Source organism: Aquarana catesbeiana, linkage group LG04 (genome assembly GCF_042186555.1).
Source record: "Aquarana catesbeiana isolate 2022-GZ linkage group LG04, ASM4218655v1, whole genome shotgun sequence".
In the NCBI taxonomy this organism is placed as follows: Eukaryota; Metazoa; Chordata; class Amphibia; order Anura; family Ranidae; genus Aquarana; species Aquarana catesbeiana.
In genome coordinates, this window is record NC_133327.1 from 49859155 (window position 1) to 49876897 (window position 17743).

Consider the following 17743-nt stretch of genomic DNA (forward strand, 5'->3'; position numbering starts at 1 on the left):
GGTAGGGCTCATTTTATTTTATATGTCAATACACTCAATCCAAAATAAATAAATAAATAATAGACCTCACCTTTCATCATTTAAAAAATGACATTGTTGCCATAAAATACCCACATAGATCTGGACTGCACTCACTCCTTAGCCCATAATGTAGACATTCAGGGGTTGATTTACTTAAAATTGTGAGTGCAAAATCTGGTGCAGCTCTAAATAGAAACCAATCAGTTTCCAGACTTTTTGTCAAAGCTTAATTGAACAAGCTGAAGTTAAAAGCTGATTGGCTACCATGCAGAGCTGTACCTGATTTTTCACTCTCCAGTTTTAGTAAATCAACCCCTTAATAACAAAAACTTACGCAGTTAGTGCAATTCTTCCACCACTTATTATAGGCATGTGATAGTTCATATAATTTGTTATATGTTGTTAGAAAAGCATCTTATGTAGCCGCACGGCTTCACTTCCTGTTTTCCTTAGTAAAGGTGTCGGTGTCTGCACCTGGAGCCGAGAGACGGGTCGGCTTCGGGTGAGGACATCGAGGGTTCCCTGGACAGGTAAGTGTCCTTAAATTAAAAGTCAGCAGCTGCAGTATTTGTAGCTGCTGACTTTTCATTTTTTTCCCCAGGCGGAACTCCGCTTTCAGTATGACTGCATAAAGATACAATCAACAAACTAAATTGAAGTTCCAAAAAATATGCTTTTTATTGCATTAAATCACACACAAAAAAGGAGTGAAATTAATAAAGAACGTCATAGACAGTCTTTAGAATTCCATCAGGTACCAGTCAGAAACATACTTGATGCTTCTTCTTTAGTACGCTCCCCCTGACTCAAGACATTTCACAATATGGACATTTGTATATTTGGGTAATGGCATCACCACTATCTGGGCCCCTTTGTATACATTTAGCTTTCAGCCGGGGAATCTCCTTGCCAACAGCTAAATGTGGTCAGGGATAGAGCCTCATGCAGGGTCATATTCATGACATCTTCCCAGCACTGTCATGGCAGGGATTTTTTTCTCAGAGAATAGGTGCAGGAACCCACCCTCCCCATTCAACTTCCCTCCCCCAACCCCACCCCATACCATTTCCCCGCCCCCAATCCCTCCATTCCTCAGGAAAGAGAAGTAAAGTGTTTCTAAATAATGGGTGTAATCAAGGCTCACCTTCTCCCCCCTGTCCATAGCTCACCTCCCCATCCATAGGTCACCCTCTCTACTCTCATCCTCTCCCCTCCTCTCCTACAGTTCACCCCCACCCCATCCACAGGTTACCTTCTCTTCTCTTGTCCACAGTTCACCCCCCCACAGCTCACCCTCCCTCCTGCTCACACCCTCATCCACAGCTCACCCTCTCCCCTCACATTCCATAATTCACCTTAGGATATGCCCCCCCCCCCAACATCAACAACTCCCTGTTTAACCTCTGTCAATATGACACCTCTGGACACCCCTCATCCACAGCTTACACCCCCAGACCACAATCACCTCTGCTCATCTTTCTCCCCTCCACATTTCACTTCTGCACTCGTATCTACATTTCACCCCAATCCACAGCTCCAAACCTCTGCAACCCCCCATCTTTCACCCCTAACCACAGCTCTCACTTTGCACAATCTCTAAACCCCCCCAGCTCTGACCTCTGCAGAACATCCAAAACTTCACAGTCAATACTCTCTCTGCACAACCAACCCACCCTTCCTCCCCTTTTTCCTCAGCAGCTCTCTCACTTGCATTGGCATTTGGCAATGCAGCCAACTCAGTTCTATTAGGCAAATCAGGCTGTTTTTTTCCTCAACAGGTGGAGGATGTGTATAGAAAACTTTCTCTATCAGCTTCTGTGTTATGTGACAGACTACAGAAGAGAGGGCTGCCAGAGATGGCGGAACGGCATCCGGCACGTTCCGGCAGAAAAAAAGCCCTGGTCATGGGCCACCCTGAGAATTGGCATACCTCTGTACACCAGCTCAGGGTTGGTTTTAAATGCCACCAGTTTCCTGATTTGCGAACTGGCTGTAACTCTTTAATATTCTGTCACTGCCATAGTGTCAGGGTCTCAAAGTGGTGGTAGTAAGGACTACCTGAATTTGTCAAATGTATTGGTAATGTTACGGAAACTGCCACAAATGCTTATTGAAAAAAAGGCGCAGGTAGGTCTAAAGAGCACTACTGCCAAAAAACTGTCCTTGGTGCTTTACTGAATTCCTCAGACAATTTTTACTTTATATAGAAAATATACCGTAGCCATATGTACTGCACTCTCTAACACAGTCAGACTTACATTTGCCATGGAGATTTGCAGCAAAAAGTTAGCAGCAAGCAGAATTTTCAAAAAAGTCTTCATTTCTATTGGATAATAAAAAAGAAAATGTAAATAGATTTAAAGTGACACTAAACAATATTCTTACTTTCCAAAAATAATCCATATACATCCACTGCTTAATGGCTAGTCCGTCAGTACATCAGGATTGATCAATTTTCAAATATACAGCCATGGCCCAAAGTTTTGAGAATGACACAAATATTCATTATCACAAAGTCTGCTGCTTCGATGTTTTTAGATCTTTTGTCAGATGTTACTATGGTATACTGAAGTATAATTACAAGCATTTCATAGGTGTCAAAGGCTTTTATTGACAATTATGCCCCGTACACATGGTCGGACTTTGTTCGGACATTCCGACAACAAATCCTAGGATTTTTTCTGACGGATGTTGGCTCAAACTTGTCTTGCATACACACGGTCACACAAAGTTGTCGGAAAATCCGATCGTTCTGAACGCGGTGACGTAAAACACGTACGTCGGGACTATAAACGGGGCAGTGGCCAATAGCTTTCATCTCTTTATTTATTCTGAGCATGCGTGGCACTTTGTCCGTCGGATTTGTGTACACACGATCGGAATTTCCGACAATGGATTTTGTTGTCGGCAAATTTTATATCCTGCTCTCAAACTTTGTGTGTCGGAAAATCCGATGAAAAATGTGTGATGGAGACTACACACGGTCGGAATTTCCGACAACAAGGTCCTATCACACATTTTCCATCGGAAAATCCGACCGTGTGTACGGGGCATTACTGTACATGACATTTATGCAAAGAGTCAATATTTGCAGTGTTGACCCTTCTTTTTCAGAACCTCTGTAATTCGCCCTGGCATGCTGGCAATCTACTTCTGGGCCACATCCTGACTAGGGATGAGCCGAACACCCCCCTGTTCGGTTCGCACCAGAACATGCGAACAGGAAAAAAATTCGTTCGAACACGCGAACACCGTTAAAGTCTATGGGACACGAACATGAATAATCAAAAGTGCTAATTTTAAAGGCTAATATGCAAGTTATTGTCATAAAAAGTGTTTGGGGACCTGGGTCCTGCCCCAGGGGACATGGATCAATGCAAAAAAAAGTTTTAAAAACGGCCGTTTTTTCAGGAGCAGTGATTTTAATAATGCTTAAAGTCAAACAATAAAAGTGTAATATCCCTTTAAATTTCATACCTGGGGGGTGTCTATAGTATGCCTGTAAAGGGGCGCATGTTTCCCGTGTTTAGAACAGTCTGACAGCAAAATGACATTTTGAAGGAAAAAACTCATTTAAAACTACCGCGGCTATTGCATTGCCGACAATACACATAGAAGTTCATTGATAAAAACGGCATGGGAATTCCCCACAGGGCAACCCCGAACCAAAATAAAAAAAAAAAAATGATGTGGGGGTCCCCCTAAATTCCATACAAGGCCCTTCGGGTCTGGTATGGATATTAAGGGGAACCCCAGCCAAAATTAAAAAAAAAAATTGACGTGGGGTTCCCCCTAAATTCCATACCAGACCCTTCAGGTCTGGTATGGATTTTAAGGGGAACCCCGCGCCAAAAAAAAAAAAAAAAAAACGGCGTGGGGTCCCCCTAAAAATCCATACCAGACCCTTATCCGAGCACGCAACCTGGCAGGCCGCAGGAAAAGAGGGGGGGACGAGAGTGCGCCCCCCCCCTCCTGAACCGTACCAGGCCACATGCCCTCAACATTGGGAGGGTGCTTTGGGGTAGCCCCCCAAAGCACCTTGTCCCCATGTTGATGAAGACAAGGGCCTCATCCCCACAACCGTGGCCGGTGGTTGTGGGGGTCTGCGGGCGGGGGGCTTATCGGAATCTGGAAGCCCCCTTTACCAAGGGGACCCCCAGATCCCGGCCCCCCCCCTGTGTGAAATGGTAAGGGGTTACTTACCCCTACCATTTCACTAAAAAACTGTCAAAAATGTTAAAAATGACAAGAGACAGTTTTTGACAATTCCTTTATTTAAATGCTTCTTCTTTCTTCCTTCATCTTCTTCTTCTTCTGGTTCTTCTGGCTCTTCTGGTTCTTCCTCCGGCGTTCTCGTCCAGCATCTCCTCCGCGGCGTCTTCTATCTTCTTCTCCTCGGGCCGCTCCGCACCCATGGCATTAGGGGGGAGGCTCCCGCTCTTCTCTTCATCTTCTTCTTCATCTTCATCTTCATCTTCATCTTCTTCTTCTTCTTCTTCTTCTTCTTCTCTTCTTCATCTCTTCTTCCTTCTTCATTTCTTCTGCGGGCCGCTCCGCATCCATGCATGGAGGGAGGCTCCCGCTGTGTGACGGCGTCTCTTCGTCTGACGGTTCTTAAATAACGGGGGGCGGGGCCACCCGGTGACCCCGCCCCCCTCTGACGCACGGGACATGACGGGACTTCCCTGTGGCATTCCCCGTGACGTCACAGGGAAGTCCCGTCAATTCACCGTGCGTCAGAGGGGGGCGGGGTCACCGGATGGCCCCGCCCCCCGTTATTTAAGAACCGTCAGACGAAGAGACGCCGTCACACAGCGGGAGCCTCCCTCCATGCATGGATGCGGAGCGGCCCGCAGAAGAAATGAAGAAGGAAGAAGAGATGAAGAAGAGAAGAAGAAAAAGAAGAAGAAGAAGAAGATGAAGATGAAGATGAAGAAGAAGATGAAGAGAAGAGCGGGAGCCTCCCCCCTCATGCCATGGGTGCGGAGCGGCCCGAGGAGAAGAAGATAGAAGACGCCGCGGAGGAGATGCTGGACGAGAACGCCGGAGGAAGAACCAGAAGAGCCAGAAGAACCAGAAGAAGAAGAAGATGAAGGAAGAAAGAAGAAGCATTTAAATAAAGGAATTGTCAAAAACTGTCTCTTGTCATTTTTAACATTTTTGACAGTTTTTTAGTGAAATGGTAGGGGTAAGTAACCCCTTACCATTTCACACAGGGGGGGGGCCGGGATCTGGGGGTCCCCTTGGTAAAGGGGGCTTCCAGATTCCGATAAGCCCCCCGCCCGCAGACCCCCACAACCACCGGCCACGGTTGTGGGGATGAGGCCCTTGTCTTCATCAACATGGGGACAAGGTGCTTTGGGGGGCTACCCCAAAGCACCCTCCCAATGTTGAGGGCATGTGGCCTGGTACGGTTCAGGAGGGGGGGGGGCCGCACTCTCGTCCCCCCCTCTTTTCCTGCGGCCTGCCAGGTTGCGTGCTCGGATAAGGGTCTGGTATGGATTTTTAGGGGGACCCCACGCCGTTTTTTTTTTTTTTTTTTTGGCGCGGGGTTCCCCTTAAAATCCATACCAGACCTGAAGGGTCTGGTATGGAATTTAGGGGGAACCCCACGTCAATTTTTTTTTTAAATTTTGGCTGGGGTTCCCCTTAATATCCATACCAGACCCGAAGGGCCTTGTATGGAATTTAGGGGGACCCCCACATCATTTTTTTTTTTTTATTTTGGTTCGGGGTTGCCCTGTGGGGAATTCCCATGCCGTTTTTATCAATGAACTTCTATGTGTATTGTCGGCAATGCAATAGCCGCGGTAGTTTTAAATGAGTTTTTTCCTTCAAAATGTCATTTTGCTGTCAGACTGTTCTAAACACAGGAAACATGCGCCCCTTTACAGGCATACTATAGACACCCCCCAGGTACAAAATTTAAAGGGATATTACACTTTTATTGTTTGACTTTAAGCATTAATAAAATCACTGCTCCTGAAAAAACGTCCGTTTTTAAAACTTTTTTTTGCATTGATCCATGTCCCCTGGGGCAGGACCCGGGTCCCCAAACACTTTTTATGACAATAACTTGCATATAAGCCTTTAAAATTAGCACTTTTGATTTCTCCCATAGACTTTTAAAGGGTGTTCCGCGGCATTCGAATTTGCCGCGAACACCCCAAATTGTTCGCTGTTCGGCGAACTTGTGAACAGCCAATGTTCGAGTAGAACATGAGTTCGACTCGAACTCGAAGCTCATCCCTAATCCTGACTGATGGCAGGCCATTCTTGCATAATCATTGCTTGGAGTTTGTCAGAATTTGTGGGGTCTTTTTTGTTCACCTGCCTCTTAAAGTGGTTGTAAACCCACTCAACTAACAAAAAAAACCTGCAAGACAAAGGCATAATAATCTAGTATGCATAGCATAGTAGCTCATTATGAAATACCCACCTTAGACCGAAGGCCCCGCAGCAGTCCCCGTGCACTGGTCCGGCCGGCAACATCGCTCCCGAAGTTATTTCCGGGTATCGCGAGCTCCAGCGCTGTGATTGGCCGGAGCCACGACGACATCACTCCCGCACATGCATGCGGGAGCCACCGGTAACAGCACATCAACTGAAACAACGGCACGAATGAGCCATTGCTTTAGTGCGCATGTGTCGATGACTGTGCAGGTTAAGGATTTATCCAGGGTAGCTACAGGTAACCCTTATTATAGGCTTACCTGATAAAAAAGTGGATTGTAAGGGTTTACAACCACTTTAAGCATTGACCACAAGTTCTCAATGTGATTAAGGTCTGGGGAGTTTACTGGCCTGGACCCAAAAATTCAATGTTTTGTTCCCCAAGCCACTTGGTTATCACTTTTGCCTTATGGCAAGGCGCTCCATCATGCTGGAAAAGACATTGTTCGTCACCAAACTGTTCTTGGATGGTTTGGAGAAGTTACTCTTGGAGAGTGTTTTTGTGCCATTCTTTGTTCATGTGTTCTTAGGCAAAATTGTGAGTGAGCCCTTTCCCTTGGCTGAGAAGCAACCCCACACACGAATGATCTCAGGATGCTTTACTGTTGGCATGACACAGAACTGATGGTGGCGCTCACTTTTTCTTCTCCCGACAAGGTTTTTTCGAATGCCCCAAACAATTGGAAAGGGGATTCATCAGAGAAGGTGACTTTAACCCAGTCCTCAGCAGTCCAATCCCTGTACCTTTTGCAGAATATCAGTTTTTCCCCGATATTTTTCCTGGAGAGAAGTGGCTTCTTTGCTGCCCTTCTTGACACCAGGCCATCCTCCAAAAGTCTTCTCCTCACTGTGCATGCAGATGTTCTCACACCTGCCTGCTGCCATTCCTGAACAAGCTCTGTACTGGTGTTGTCCCGATCCCGCAGCTCAATCAATTGTAGGAGATGGTCCTGGCACTTTCTGGACTTTCCTGGGCACCGTGAAGTCTTCTTCACAAATGCAGTGATAATGTTTTTTTCATGGGATTAAGTTAATTTTTATGGCAAGTAGGGGCTTTACAATTGATGCAATTCATCTGATCACTCTTCATAACATTCTGGAGTATATGCAAATTTCCATCATAAAAACTGAGGCAGCAGACTTTGTGAAAATTGTTATTTGTGTCATTTTTTAAAACTTTTGGCCACGGCTGTACTGTATATACCATAGTTTGTAGACACTATAACTTTCTTACAGACTAAATAATCACACTGATTTGGGTTATATTTACCAAAGAAATGTAGCAGACTACATTTTGGCCTACATTTATTAGGAAACATTATCTGTTTGCAAAAGTTTATAATAGAAACTAAGAACAATTTTTTTTTCAAAATTAACAGTATTTTTCCATTTATTTAACAAATAATTAAAAAAACTCAGTGGTGATTAAATACCATCAAAAGATGTGCAATAATATGATATAAATTTCATTTTCATACAGTGTTGATTGACCAAGCAATTGCCAGGTAAAGTAGCACAGTATAGGCCTGGTCATGAAGGGGGTAACACCTTTTGGAGGTCAAATGTTTAAAGTGACCTTGCCCTTTCTTTTGCAATCCCATCCAATAGTATCTATACATAGGGGTGTTTATTAGCCATTTCTTGCTCCCTCTCTCATGTCACAGCTTCTAGCAATCCCTATATAGAAGCAGTGATACAGTAACTGTTTTTTTTTTTTGCTTTCCCTGCATAACTCTAATTTTTAAGTCACTGTGGGGGTTATTTACTAAAACGGAAGAGTGCAAAGTCTGGTGCAAATCTGTATAGAAACAATTCAGCTTCCAGGTTTTATTGTCAAAACCTAAATGAACAAGTTGCATTTAGAAGCTGATTGTCTACCATACACATCTGCACCAGATTCTGAGTGCTCCAACCCCTGTGTTTAGATTGCCTGGAAAGAATTTCACAATTTCTTCTTTCCTGATTTTATTTTTTACTTTTCTATTAGCCTCCCATTCACAACAGAATTTCATGCCAACTCAATGAGGGCTAAGGACACGGGGGGTCTTTCCATAATCAGCAAAGACGCACAGCATACTTGCAGGTTATGGCTCACCTACCTACTGTAATGGATGTGGTTGGAATATCATGATGAAATGTCTATTCCAATATATATATAAGTACATGCTTTATATGCCTGACATAGATCAGCTTCTGCTTATTAGCCTTAAAACATATTCAGTAGATATCAAAGCACACCCCTCCCATACTGTGGAACTGAAATGCAAGAGTTAAAGAGTCAAAGAAGATCGCACCTCGGTACCAAGAATACACCCAAGAGACAAGTCGATATCTCGGAAGGAAGCTACCCCAAAAATAGCTATGATTAATTGCTACTCCCTTTTATGGATATGAAGCTTAATACATTGTCATAAGATATGTACATTTTGTGGTTGTTTTGTAGTTTGCATATGCCTGCCTTTTCTGATCACGAAATGTCCGGCTGTTAGTATATAAATCTTGAGAAGAGGAAATAATAATTAGAAAGTGATTTACACTGAACTAAGTGTCTGTCAGTGAATTACTTCAGCGTGCACCCTTCACATTGAAAATCAATTTGGCCAGGAGGCAGATATAAGAATACCGGACCTTGGTTCCGGTCCAAATCATCTGGCACCCAACGTGGGGCTATTTGGGTTCTGTACAGAGGGATAGCCGATTGAGAAGAAACCAGGACAAACCAACATGGGCAAGAAGGAGATTGGGCAGGATCACCTCTGAGAAAACGTAAAAAGGGGTCTATTGTCAGAACATGGGTTGCTACGTACGGAAGACTCTTGGTTCAAGGTTGCAAAAGCCATTCATGAAGAAGGGTGGACAGAACAGGAAATTAATCAAAGCGTATTGTATTGTATTGTATATGTGTATAGAAAACCACAAAAGAGGAAGCTAAGTGGTCAGCCACCGTCCTATGATGGCGTCTGGTCTTCAGGAACTAGGTACCGCCCTTTGTCTACCGCCCCTCTGTTCCAAGTGACACCTCCCCCTTCCGCCCCTCTGCTACAAGTGACAGAGGAGCCTCTGATACCTCCCCCGCCGTGCTTAACAGTAGACAAGGTACACTTGTCTTTGTATGGCTCGGGTGGTTGCTGCCATACACGCCTGACCCAATCTGTACCACATGCACCACTGCCCACACTGGAACCTACCCCCATTAATGACGAGTACTATCGATAGCCCCTTAGGCGCCGAGGGGGGGAGGGAACCCAGACACCTCCCCCACCCAAGCCTCAGGAGGCTCCTGCCCCAACAAACACAGGACTAGGGACTCAGACTCAGCCCGATTCCTCCCCTCGAAGCCCTGACCAAAGTCACGCCGGCCCTATCAGGGTGCCCGGAGCTGACATGCTTGCTGGAACAGGTACAATCCCAAAATGACAAACTGTTACATTTCAAGGCACACCCCGCATTGAATCCATTCCCCTGTATGACTCACAAGCTGAAGGCCCACTGCCCAGTAACCCATTTGACAGCTTGCCACTTGACAACCCACTCTGGCCATTTAGTAGTGACTCACTTCCCCTGTTACATCCTTCACAGCAGCCCATGGTCCTTCGGACCAGAAATGAACCACTTCCCACGCCATCGAGACCCTCACACCACCAAAGACAACAGCCCCAATACGGCCCCTTCATTTCACCACCGAGAGGAATGCCTACGGCACAAGGGGCTCCCCTAATGTATGTAAATTTCACCCCCTCTCAAGCTGCATCTCTTGTTGCAAGCCTACCAGACCCTGAAAAACAGCCCATGCCGTTTTATATAAGGATCGCACAAACCCAAAAGACATACGCGGCTGTGTGGCGGGATTTGGTGAGCCTGTGTGAGATAAAGGCAGGAGAAGCCTACTGGCCAGTGATGGAGAAACGCTTTGATCAGTACTACTGTGACGATACTTATGATTCAGGATGTGGCTTCATGAATCAATTAAAAAAGTGGGCTCAAGAGCGCTTGGCAGACCAAGCGACTAGTATACAAGAGGTCACACAAAAAAAGGCGAATCTGTTGAGAAATATCACAATAGAATAGCACAAATGTTTACTGATTTGGGTTTTAGCACACTGACCAAAGCACATAGACACATGCCGCATTTGTCTCAGGTCTTAAAGAATCAATCCGAAAGGGTCTGATCCTATCACGCCCAGAGTATAGAGTAATGGATCTTGAGACGTTGTTGTTAGTGGCAAAAGGCCTAGAATCTGCACACGGCAGCAAAAAGATAGCTCCTCTCATGATGGCCTCTGACACATCGTACCCACGCCCACCGATACCAACTCTGCGTGTCTGTTACAACTGTGGAAGACCTGCTGCCGAATGCCGAAGCCCCCGAAGTTCACCCACAATCAACCAGCCCCCAACCGCAGTCCACATGAGAATGCTCAGTATCCAACTCATAACACCACATCTCGCGAAAAAAAACCCTTACCCGCCCTTTACGAGTTGGCAATTTTCCTGATCTACTAGCAAGATTTGTGGTCTCGTCCACATGCCCCTTAAATCTGATAGGGGCTGATGTCTTGTCCAGACTCCAGGCTTCTATTTCTTTCCAACGCAATGGTGGTGTTTTGGTCTCCTCGCCACTAACCATCGATGATGCCTCAGCACTATGTTCCGTCCCCCTTCTATTATCCCTGGATGCACAAAGTGAGACTGAAATCTCAAAGGAAGTCTTGGACCGAGTCCCCACATACCTGTGGTCTACAGGGCCTGAGGATATAGCACACCTGAAGGTGCCACCAATCATGGTGCAACTAAAACCTGGAGCCCCCTTGCCCAGAAATACCCCTTGAAACCAGCTCAATCCGCATCCATTTCAAAGCAAGTCGAGGCCCTCTTGGCAAATGGAGTTCTGGTACCTTGCACATCTAATACACCACTGTTTCTGGTGAAGAAATGAACCGCAAAAGGAGAGCCAGAGAAATACAGACTGGTACAGGACCTCAGGGCAGTGAATGAAGCTACCGTACTGGAAACGCCCATCATGTCCAAAAAGGTTATAGGGTATTCCTGCGCTATCGTGAGACGGGGTGTGGGAGAAAGGGAGAAGCCCAAATCAAGGTAAAACAAGGAAAAGCAGCCTACACCGGATAAGGTACAGCCTGTCCCTGGCTAAAATAAGACTGAATAAAAATGTGGTGCTGCGCTAATCCTTTAGATAAACAATGATTCTACGTGTGATACTTCAGTGATGGTGAGTGCCTCCAAACACAAATAAATAAGAATAAAAAATAAGATATAGACAAATTATATATCAATGAAATAGTGACTAAATGTGACACAGTAGTAAGAGTATATGGTGATGGTGTGTCTTCTAGCAGCGTATGACAGCGTATAACCTATCATACAAGTACTCTACTGGTTCTAACAATATAACACACGAAATATGTGAAAAGTGACTGGTGCTTATACATACATCCTGATACACAGAATATATAGAAATATATAAAAAATTTTATAGCAACTAACTTTAAACGTAACCAGTCTCTGACTGGTTTGGCATACGCCTGGTGTGACTCAACACACTCCCAGGTGTATATATATACAAAGTGAATCGTGCTTATAGTGCATAACATAAAGTGACAGTCTTAATATGGCTGAGTGATATACAGTTCATTCATATGCATGCAAATAACACATGCAACAAAAATAAATAAAAAACAGTGCTCCGCTTGGAAATGATCAATTATTCAAAGTCCACAAAATATGAGTGATCCACTTGGTGCTAAATATAAGTGACGGTAGTGGTGAGTCTTCATGCAGCAAAGCACACACTAGTGGGCAGTGGCCCCTTACCTGAAGGTAATGGGGTTCTCGCATTTAGCCACTTTAAGGCATGGCAACCTTTTGTTGTAGAGACCGTGGAAACAACCAGCTGTGAGAGATGGTGGAGATGTAGTCCTATCCTGGTCTCCTATGAGGGCATCTAATTCTTTGTAGTAGTGGCCCCGGGGTCACCCAGATAAATTAGAAAAGGAAGCCCACAATAGTATAATATTGTATGGAAAACGTACAACTCTTTATTAAAAAAAACATGTGTACTCACATTACAATCATTAATACCGGGTGGAGATCCGACGAGCGGCGAGCTCGTAATACACAAACAGTCATAGAGTGCCTGTCCCGTCCCTACGCGTGACGTCACGGTCACGTGACTTCTTCAGGGGATACAGGGAGGCACTGTAGGTGTCCTTAAATATCTCCCCATAGGCTATAATGGGCAGCCATTTTCCCGGAGCCGCCAGGAAGTATTACAGCGGCCATTTTGCCTAGGACTGGTGGGCGTAGCTAAGATGTTAAACAGCCAATCGCGGTAACGGGGGCGGGCGCCATTTAATAGCAGCCACGCCAGATCTGGCCAATCAGCGGTCACACACCTCTCAACTGTCAGCAAAGGGGGAATTTACATAATATATCGGCCAACATGTCCAACCCCCATACCTTGTTGGCAGGGATACCGCCCACAGCAAAGTACTTTACAGTGGTGGACCTAGCGAACGCTTTCTTTAGTATCCCCCTCGACCCCTGTTGCCAGCACCTGTTTGCATTGCCTTCACCCTCAATACCGTTCTTGGATCCCAGGAGCCTCCCTCTTGATGCAACCCCTCTATGATGCCCTGAAATCTGATCCTTTCTCGCTTCCTCCAGAAGCTGTGGACAATTTTGAAACTCTGAAGGAGATCCTCTCAACAGCCCCTGTTTTGGGCCTCCCAGACTATGAAAAGACTTTCAAACTGTTTGTCTCAGAGAGACAAGGGCATGCTACAGGAGATTTGGCTCAGGCCCATGGCAACAGACTCAGACCCATTGGGTATTACTCCTGTCGACTGGACTCAGTGGCCGGGGGAGACCCTCCTGCCTCAGAGCCGTCTTTGCAGACCAAGCCCTTTTGGACAAGACCGCTGACCTCGTGTTGGGCCATCCTTTGATTCTCCTTGCCCCTCATGACATAACTGCCATACTAAACCAAATACCAGGAAAAGAGGGGGGGACGAGAGAGCAGCCCCCCCTCCTGAACCGTACCAGGCCACATGCCCTCAACATTGGGAGGGTGCTTTGGGGTAGGGCCTCATCCCCACAACCCTGGCCGGTGGTTGTGGGGGTCTGCGGGTGGGGGGCTTATCGGAATCTGGAAGCCCCCTTTAACAGGGGGACCCCCAGATCCCGGCCCCCCCTCTGTGAAATGGTAAGGGGGTACAAGAGTACCCCTACCATTTCACTAAAAAACTGTCAAAAATGTTAAAAATGACAAGAGACAGTTTTTGACAATTCCTTTATTTAAATGCTTCTTCTTTCTTCTTTCTTCTATCTTCCTTCATCTTCTTCTTCTGGTTCTTCCTCTGACGTTCTCGTCCAGCATCTCCTCCGCGGCGTCTTCTATCCTCTTCTCCTCGGGCCGCTCCACACCCATGGCATGGGGGGAGGCTCCCGCTCTTCTCTTCATCTTCTTCTTCATCTTCTTGTTTTCTTCTCTTCTTCTCTTCTTCATCTTCTTCTCCGGGCCGCTCCGCATCCATGCTGGCATGGAGGGAGGCTCCCGCTGTGTGACGTGTCTCCTTTTCTGACGGTTCTTAAATAACAGGGGGCGGGGCCACCTGGTGACCCCGCCCCCCTCTAAAGCACGGTGACTTGACGGGACTTCCCTGTGATGTCATGGGGAATGCCACAGGGAAGTCCCGTCATGTCCCATGCGTCAGAGGGGGGCGGGGTTACCGGGTGGCCCCACCCCCCATTATTTAAGAACCGTCAGAAGAGGAGACGCGTCACACAGCGGGAGCCTCCCTCCATGCCAGCATGGATGCGGAGCGGCCCGGAGAAGAAGATGAAGAGAAGAAGAGAAGAAGATGAAGAGAAGAGTGGGAGCCTCCCCCCATGCCATGGGTGCGGAGCGGCCTGAGGAGAAGAAGATAGAAGACGCCGCGGAGGAGATGCTGGACGAGAACGCTGGAGGAAGAACCAGAAGAGCCAGAAGAACCAGAAGAAGAAGATGAAGGAAGATAGAAGAAAGAAGAAGCATTTAAATAAAGGAATTGTCAAAAACTGTCTCTTGTCATTTTTAACATTTTTGACAGTTTTTTAGTGAAATGGTAGGGGTACAAACCATTTCACACAGGGGGGGGCCGGGATATGGGGGTCCCCTTGTTAAAGGGGGCTTCCAGATTCCGATAAGCCCCCCGCCCGCAGACCCCCACAACCACCGGCCAGGGTTGTGGGGATGAGGCCCTTGTCCCCATCAACATGGGGACAAGGCGTTTTGGGGGGCTACCCCAAAGCACCCTCCCAATGTTGAGGGCATGTGGCCTGGTATGGTTCAGGAGGGGGGCGCTCTCTCATCCCCCCCTCTTTTCCTGTGGCCTGCCAGGTTGCGTGCTCGGATAAGGGTCTGGTATGGATTTTTGGGAGGACCCCACGCCGTTTTTTTTTTTTATTTTGGTGCGGGGTTCCCCTTAAAATCCATACCAGACCTGAAGGGTCTGGTATGGAATTTAGGGGGTCCCCCACATCTTTTTTTTTTTTTAATTTTGGCCGGGGTTCCCTTAATATCCATACCAGACCTGAAGGGCCTGGTATGGAATTTAGGGGGACTCCCACGTCATTTTTTTTTTTTAATTTTGGTTCGGGGTTCCCCTGTGGGGAATTCCCATGCCATTTTTATCAATGAACTTCTATGTGTATTGTTGGACCAGCAATGCAATAGCCGCGAGTAGTTTTAAATGACTTTTTTCCTTTGAAATGTCATTTTGCTGTCAGACTGTTCTAAACACAGGAAACATGCACCCCTTTACAGGCATACTATAGACACCCCCCCAGCTATGAAATTTAAAGGGATATTACACTTTTATTGTTTGACTTTAAGCATCATTAAAATCACTGCTCCTGAAAAAACGGCCATTTTTAAAACTTTTTTTTGCATTGATCCATGTCCCCTGGGGCAGGACCCAGGTCCCCAAACACTTTTTATGACAATAACTTGCATATAAGCCTTTATAATGAGCACTTTTGATTTCTCCCATAGACTTTTAAAGGGTGTTCCGCGGCATTCGATTTTGCCGCAAACACCCCAAATTGTTCACTGTTCGGCGAACTTGCGAACAGCCAATGTTCGAGTCGAACATGAGTTAGACTCAAACTCGAAGCTCATCCCTAGTCACTACCATGCCTTTCCTTTATATAGCTGAGGACAGCTCAGGGAGCTGTCATTTGGCTATGAGTATCATGAGGATTGGTCATGTGCATCCGGTCAGATTTGGGCAATGATGTCACTACCATCCCTCTCCTATATATAGCTGAGGACAGCTCAGGGAGCTGTCATTTGGCTATGAGTATCATCAGGATTGGTCATATGCATCGGGTCAGATTTGGTCAAAGATGTCACTACCATCCCTTTCGCTTATATAGGGGAGGACAGCTCAGGGAGGTGTCATTCGGCTATGACTATCATGTGGATTAGTGGTGTGCATCGGGTCGTCAGATTTTTTTTTTTGTCGAGTCAGTGGGCATTGTAATGGATGAAAGGGTCTGGTATGCATTTCCTTTTTTTTTGGGGGGGGGGGGCAACAGCAAAAGTGACATTTACAAAGAAAAACCATGATACTTTTAAAATTGTTGGCAAATCGCAATGGCTTCTTTAAAAAGAAAAACAGCCCACAGACTTCCCCCCTCCCCAAAGGTCCCACAAAATACATAGCAGACTATTGAAGGGGTCTGTATGATGTTGTTTTTTTAAGAAACTGTTAATGAAATGCCATTTACTGGCAATTTTAGACAACTTTATCCTTTTTGTTAATTTCAGTGCTGCTGCACCACTTTATTAGATTACAGAGATGTACCCCTTTACAGGCAGAATTAGGGCACCCCCAGTCATGTTATTTAAATGAATTGGGCGTTTTTTATATTTCACTTTAGGCATTAAAAAAATTGCTGCTCTTGGCCGGGTGGGATTTAAAAAAAAATGTTTGCATTGGTACATGCTCCACAGGGTAGTGCCCAACCCTATGTTATTTTTTGACACCCCCCTGCCTATCAGCCCAGAAAATGGTCATATTTAAATTGACAGATTTGGCTCCCATTAACATAAATGGGGTTTGCGTTTGACATCCAAACTTCTTTAAAGTTTGCCAAATCCTGCTTAAACAAAAACCCAGGGCAATTCGGCTCATCCCTAGTACAGATGACAGCTTCTGTTCACAAGGTTGTGTCCCCAAAAAAATGCAAATCACTCTGTTCTCCCATAGCCTGTTATTATTAAAAACTTCTGGAATTTTTTTTATTAAAGAATTATTAAAAATACGATTATTAAAAATGTTACATTTTAAATTATTAAAGAAATCACGCAAAAAAACTGTAATCATTAAGAGGTTAACCAGAGTTCATGTCTATTAAGACATTTTTAGACAATTTAAATAAAAAAATTAATATTTCTTATGTTGCTAGAAATGTAAATCAATTTGAAATGCATATTTTGTTAAGTAGATTCGATATAAATGTGCATAATCACTTACCTTCTCCAATTTATGTACACACTGGATAACGAAAAGACAAGACTGACAATCTGGAAAGTGCACATGGATTTATATATCTATGACCATCATAATCTGTCCCATCCCTTATAAATATGTCAAAGCTATGTCAGTTTTTACTTCCTCAGCCAAACAATATACTGCATAAAAACAGCCTGAACATGATTAAACTCTGTTAAATTAAGTTAGCATTGGCTGCCAGCCTCAACAGTAGACGCCATAGCAGACAAAAGTAATCATCCTACTTGGTGAGAAAATAGAATGACAAAAACATACGCAGCAGTAAATTATTAACTAAACATTGAAGTAGGCGTTTAAAGGGTATTTACTTCTAAATAATATGTCTTTAACAGCAATAATCTTGACTTAACACTACTTTGGTAACAGCTGTAGGAATAGGGGGCAACAGGTACTCCTTACAAACACATAAAAGAGATGTGTAATCATTTCCTATGTCATGCTGACCTTAGCATTCTCTCTTTTGGCTAGGTCCTTGCTTAATTACCCTGGAGCCTTACATTGACACGTGGTCATCTAAGCCCGGCCCTTGACCATCACTGGCCACTTGTGTTGGGCGAATGGTTCGGGTCAAACTCATGCTGTTCACCCCATTTGAGGAATACCCGAATTTGCAGAGTGTACGAAGAACGTTCGCCCTGCCGAATGCCCTGCAATGCACTGCGCGCAGCACAGTGCATTCTGCTCCCAAAGCT

General features: G+C 45.3%; 1 protein-coding gene across 3 annotated transcripts in view; it reads right to left on the bottom strand.

Annotated features, from left to right (window-relative positions):
* LOC141139235 (cysteine-rich venom protein-like) overlaps nt 1–17288 on the bottom strand; it is a 300818-nt gene extending 283530 nt beyond the window's left edge. The window contains exons 1-2 of one of the 3 annotated variants that reach the window (XM_073625169.1): nt 17013–17288; nt 2280–2344 (exon numbers count right to left, since the gene is read on the bottom strand). In XM_073625169.1, coding sequence (XP_073481270.1) covers nt 2280–2342 — 63 coding nt within the window. In that variant the 5' untranslated portion in view covers nt 2343–2344; nt 17013–17288. The remainder of the gene's footprint in view (nt 1–2279; nt 2345–17012) is intronic. The other 2 variants (XM_073625171.1, XM_073625170.1) reach the window with 2 other exon arrangements.
* Nucleotides 17289–17743: the final 455 nt, after the last annotated feature.